We start from the raw sequence: 5399 nt of genomic DNA, 5'->3' as shown, positions 1-5399 counted from the left end.
TGTTGTTTTACTTAGAAAATTAATTCTAAGTAAATATGTTTGCTCTAGTCCAGACTAATAATTGGTTCGGGCTAGTGGTTGTTGTTTTACTTAAAAATTAATTCTAAGTAAATATGTTTGCTCTAGTCCAGACTAATAATTGGTTCAGGCTAGTGGTTGATGTTTTACTTAGAAAATTAATTCTAAGTAAATATGTTTGCTCTAGTCCAGACTAATAATTGGCCCGGTCTAGTCGTTGTTGTTTTATTTAGGAAATTAATTCTAAGTAAATATGTTTGCTCTAGTCTAGATTAATCTTTGGTCCGAACTAGTGATTGCTTTTTTACTTAAAAAAATAATTCTAAGTAAATATGTTTGTTATAGTCTTAACTAATAATTAGTCCGGACTAGTGGTTGTTGTTTTACTTAAAAAATTAATTCTAAGTAAATATGGCTGCTCTAGTACAGACTAATAATTGGTCCGGACTAGTGGTTGCTTTTTTGGATAAATTTAATAAATGTAATGTAGAGAAATGCTTTTCATTAATCTGAATTTTTATTCATACAAAATATAAGGAAAAACAAACTGGTTTCTTACCATATTGGCTACAAGATTTTGGTTGCTTTGTTTGCTTTTTCCTATTGGTAGAATTTCCTTAGTCTGAGTCCATGCCAGGTATTGGGGACTTCTGAGCCATCCTCGTTCAAGAGTTTGTAGGCACCTGGTCTCAGGACCTCTTTGACCTTGTATGGTCCTTCCCATTTGGGCATTAGATTTCCAGTGTTTGTAGGATCTGATGCTTCTGTGTCTCGAAGAACCAAGTCTCCAACTTGGAAGTTTTTGACTCTGGACTTCCCACTGAAATGCTCATTTATCTTCTCCTTATATCTCTCCATCTTTTCTACAGCTTGGTCCCGGACCTCATTAATTAGCTCCATGTTTGTTCTGAGTTCTTCTTCATTGGCTACTTCATCGAAGTTGATTGCCCTGTGAGAAGGAGATCCCACCTCAATTGGAAGCATTGCTTCTGTGCCATAGGCTAGTTTGAATGGAGTCTCTCCGGTGCTTGTCCTAGGGCTTGTCCTGTAGGACCATAGTACACTTGGTAGTTCTTCTGGCCATTTGTTCTTGCTTTCTTTGAGTCTCTTCTCAATACCCCGGAGCAGGATTCTGTTGGTGACTTCTACTTGTCTGTTTCCTTGGTGATATACTACTGATGACTTTTTGTGCTTGATCCCGCGCTCTTGGAGGTAGGACTCGAATTATGATCCGATGAACTGTGGTCCATTATCTTGTACTAGGACTTTTGGAATCTCAAACCTCATCAAAATATTGTCCATAAAATTTATGCAGTCCTGCTGGTTTATGGTCCTCATTACTTTCGCTTCAACCCATTTGGTCATGTAATCAATTGAAACTGACAAGTACCTGAGATCGCCTTTGGCCTGGGGAAAGGGTCCCATGATGTCAATGCCCCAGATAGGACCGAGGAAGGTAGGACTGGGCTAATTCGGGACACATTGCTGAAGAGCTGGCATTCCTTGTACTTTTTCACGAACTCTACTGTATCTTGGTGAATAGTGGGCCAGTAGTAGCTTTGCCTTATGATTTTATGAGCTAGGTCCTTTGCCGATATGTGATCGCCGCATATCCCTTCATGGACTTCCATTAAACTGTACTTTGCTTCTTCTGAGCCGATGCATTTTAGAATAGGAGAGGAGAAGGTCCTGCGGTATAGTAGTCCTTCTTCAAGGATGAACTTAGCTGCTTTTGCTTTTAGTCTTTGAGATTTTCCTTTGTCTTCTGGGAGTTCTCCTTTCTCTAAGTAGTTGATAAAAGGAGTCATCCAGTTCTGGTTGCTTTCGATCTCCAAGACTTCTTCGGAATCAATAGATGGTTTTTGGAGTTCTTCAAAGTAATTGAGCAGTCCAGATCTGATGAGTTCCGGACTAGCTTGGATATGATATCCGCTTTCTCATTTCTTCTTGACATATCTGCAGGACTTGATGCTTCGGGATTGAAGCTAAGTAGCTTTGAATCAGTGCTTGATACTTTGCCAGAATTGGGTCCTTTGCTATGTATTCTCCGTTTATTTGTTTGACCACTATTTGGGAGTCGCTGAAGATGTTCAGGTCCTGGACTTTGAGGGTCCTGGATAGCTTCAGTCCTGAAATTAATGCCTCATATTCCGCATGGTTGTTTGTTGTCGGGAAGCAGAAAGATATAGTTATTTGAATAGTGAATCCCTCAGGACAGGTTAGTATAAGTCTGGCTCCCGACCTCTCACTTGTTGAAGAACCATCTACTTTCAGGGTATAGGCTCCTGAGTTCGAAGCTTGATATGTCTCTGGATCTATGGTCATTGGTTCTGGTTCTTCTTCCGGGAAGTCATATTCGATTATAAAATCTGCAAGTGCTTGAGCTTTGATGGCAGTCCTGTGAATGAAGCTTAAATTGAACTGGATTAACTCCATAACCCAATTGACTAGCCTTCCCGAGACATCCAGTTTGTGAATTATCTTCATTAGGGGGTGATTAGTCACAAGTCTGATCTCTCTTCCTTGGAAGTAGTGTCTGAGTTTTCTCGATGTCGTGACCAAGGCAAAGGAAAATTTTTCTAAACTTGGGTACCTGGTCTCCGCATCTTTAAGTACTTGGCTTACATAGTAAACTGGGTGCTTTCTTCCATTTTCTTCCCTGATTAGGGAAGCTCCGACTGCTTGTTCTCCCGCTGATAAGTGTAAGTAGAGAGGCTCTCCTGGTTGAGCTTTAGTTAGGACTGGTGGCTGAGAGAGGTAGGACTTGATGTCCTCAAATGCCTTTTGCCACTCCGGACTACAGTTTACCTCTTTCTTGTTGTTTGCTCTCTTGAGCAAATCGAATAACGGTAAGCACCTCTCTACTAGCTTTGAGACAAATCTCTCGAGTGCTGCTAGGGATCCTACTTGCTTTTGCACATCTTTTTGGGTCCTGGGAGCCCTCATCTCCTGGATTGCTTTTATCTTCTCTGGATTAGGTTCTATTCTTCGGTTGCTGATTATAAACCCTAAGAACTTTCCTGCTCCTACTCCGAAGGTACATTTCTCCGAATTCAGTTTAAGCTGGTTCTTCCTTAGGTTGTTAAAACACTCCTTCAGATCTTCTACGTGTCCTGGTATAGTTGTTGATTTGGTAATCATGTCCTCGACATAGCACTCTAAGTTCCTCCCGATTTGGGACTTGAATATCTTGTTCATGGCTCTTTGGTAAGTGGATCCTGCGCTTGTCAATCCAAATGGAAACATCACATAAGCATAGAATGTTCTGTGAGTTATGAATGTTGTCTTAGGTATGTCCTTCAGGTTCATCTTGATCTGGTTGTACCCGGAGAAGGCATCCATAAAACTTAGCATGATATGTCCGGAGGTGGCATCTATCAACTGATCAATATTGGGGAGAGGGTATGGGTCCTCCGGGCATGCATCATTCAAATCAGTGTAGTCCACACACATTTTCCATTTGTCGTTTGACTTCTTACCATGACAACATTAGCTAACCACTAAGGGTACTTGATTTCCTTGATGATTTCTGCTTTGAATAACTTCTCTACTCCTTCGTCTATTGCCTTTTGCCTCTCCGGGGCAAAGTTTCTTTGCTTCTGCTTGATCGGCCTTCTGTTCGGGTTGACATCCAAGTTGTGCATTGCTATGGACTCATGTAGTCCGGTCATGTCTCTTGAACTCAGGGAAAACACATCTTTGTACTCCCGGAGCAAGGACACCAGTTCTTCTTTAAATATTTCTCCGAGTCCTGGCCCGATATTCACCTTTTGTTAGGACTGCTTTCCTCGATCAGAATTTCCTCTGTTTTAACTACGGATTCGATTTTTGCTTGGTCTTTGGTCGAGACCATTTGGTGAATTCGGGCTTCAGAGTTCTTCTTCAAATATATGCTGATTGTTCTAATTCTTTACCTTGGTTGTTTGCATGGTAGGACTGGCTTGGTCTAGGACCTGACTTACCTTGTCGACTACCATGACTTGGTTGCCTGTCAGTTCTTCTGCACTTGGTATGTTTGCTTCTGGATTCGGACTTGATTCAATGAAGTGTACTCTTTTTTTGCTTCTTCCCTTGGCCGGGGTCGGTGCTTCTTATGCATTGCTGTTATAAAGGACTGTGGCCTTTCTTTTGTTGTCCTGGTGGGTTTCTGCCATGACTAACCCCTAGTTGTAACATATTTCAGAAAACTCCATAATCTCCCTTTATTTCTCCGAATCTCGTGGTGTTGGGAACTTGATCTTGAGATGGGAGATTGAAGTTATTGCTGTGCATCATAGTTAGAGCTGACCTGCCAATGATTCCATTGTATGATGAAGGAGTGTTGATGACATAGAACTTGATGACATGAGTTACTTGGTTAGGACGGTTCAATAAATGATAGTAGATACAAGGTCCCTTGGATCGGGACTAGTTGTGTCTGAACCCATAGAGTGGATCCTCCCGATAATCATTGAGCCAACGCTCCCTAACTGCATTCGATCAACTGTGTGCTTGAAGAGAATATTTATCGAGGAGCCATTGTCTATCAGCATTCTTCTTACTTCATTATCAAAGATGTCCAAGATGACAACTAAAGCTGCATTATGGTGGGGGTTGACTCCTTCGTAGTCCTTACTGCTGAAGGATATCACCAGATCTGGGATTGATTGGATTGAGAGCACTTCTTCGCCGAAGTCCGGGCTTCGTGGTGGGGAGTGAGAGCCTCCTATGACCACATTAACTATGTTTTCCTCTCTTCTGCGCCTCTCCTCGGTTGTTGCTGTCCCGGACCAAGTACTTGTTCAGGTTTCCTTTCTTTACTTTGTCCTCGATGAAGTACTTGAGTGATAAGCAGTTCTCCGTCTTGTGGCCATGTGTCTCATGATAATCGCATTGCCTATTGTAAGGTCTGCTCTCCGGAGGAGTTTGCATCGGCTTCGGAGGATAATAAAAAGGTTTGTCTTTTATCTCCTTCAAGATTTCCTCCCGGGTCATGTTGAGAGGAGTCCAGTCCGCTCCTGCTTTAGCTCCTGGGACTGTGTGGGTCCTGGATCGCTCTCTTGGACTCCGGCTTAGGACCGAGCTTCTAAAAAACTGGAGTAGCTTGTCTTTCTTAGTTCTGCTGGCTTTGCTTGAACATTTTGTGCTGATGGTAACCCCCTTTCGGTTAGTCATCAGAGTTTTTACTCCTAGATCCCCCACTCCGGGTCATACTCATTGCCTGAAGTACATCAGTTTCCTTTATGAATCTAGATGCCATGGAGTAAGCTGCTGCCAGGATTTGTGGCTCCATATTGATCAGTTCTACTATGTATCTTTAATTGTGCTCTGGATCTAAGTTTCTTCTGAAGATGCTCAGAGCTTCGCGCTCGTCCAAGTTTGAGACCTTGTTGATGAAAGAG

General features: G+C 42.2%; 1 protein-coding gene across 1 annotated transcript; it reads right to left on the bottom strand.

The window, feature by feature from the left end:
* Positions 1–618: 618 nt before the first annotated feature.
* Positions 619–3471, bottom strand: LOC141665720 (uncharacterized). Its single transcript, XM_074471705.1, has 5 exons — positions 2612–3471; positions 2268–2416; positions 1409–1888; positions 1301–1364; positions 619–1063 (listed from the first exon to the last, which is right to left on the bottom strand). Exons 1-5 carry the CDS (start codon positions 3469–3471, stop codon positions 619–621), a joined length of 1998 nt encoding a protein of 665 aa, XP_074327806.1.
* Positions 3472–5399: the final 1928 nt, after the last annotated feature.

This window comes from Apium graveolens, chromosome 6 (genome assembly GCF_009905375.1).
Source record: "Apium graveolens cultivar Ventura chromosome 6, ASM990537v1, whole genome shotgun sequence".
Lineage (NCBI taxonomy): Eukaryota > Viridiplantae > Streptophyta > Magnoliopsida > Apiales > Apiaceae > Apium > Apium graveolens.
Note: the sequence above shows the minus strand (reverse complement) of the source record. Positions and strands in the feature narration are given on the sequence as shown.

Bases quoted from the DNA above. Each gene is read 5' to 3' on its own strand.
- LOC141665720 (XM_074471705.1), bottom strand. From the start codon at position 3,471: ATGTGTGTGGACTACACTGATTTGAATGATGCATGCCCGGAGGACCCA. The intron at 2,417-2,611 runs GTACCCAAGTTT...CTTCATTCACAG, and splicing joins CTTAAAGATGCGGAGACCAG to GACTGCCATCAAAGCTCAAG. The intron at 1,889-2,267 runs GTGAGAGGTCGG...ATTACTTTGAAG, and splicing joins AGTAGATGGTTCTTCAACAA to AACTCCAAAAACCATCTATT.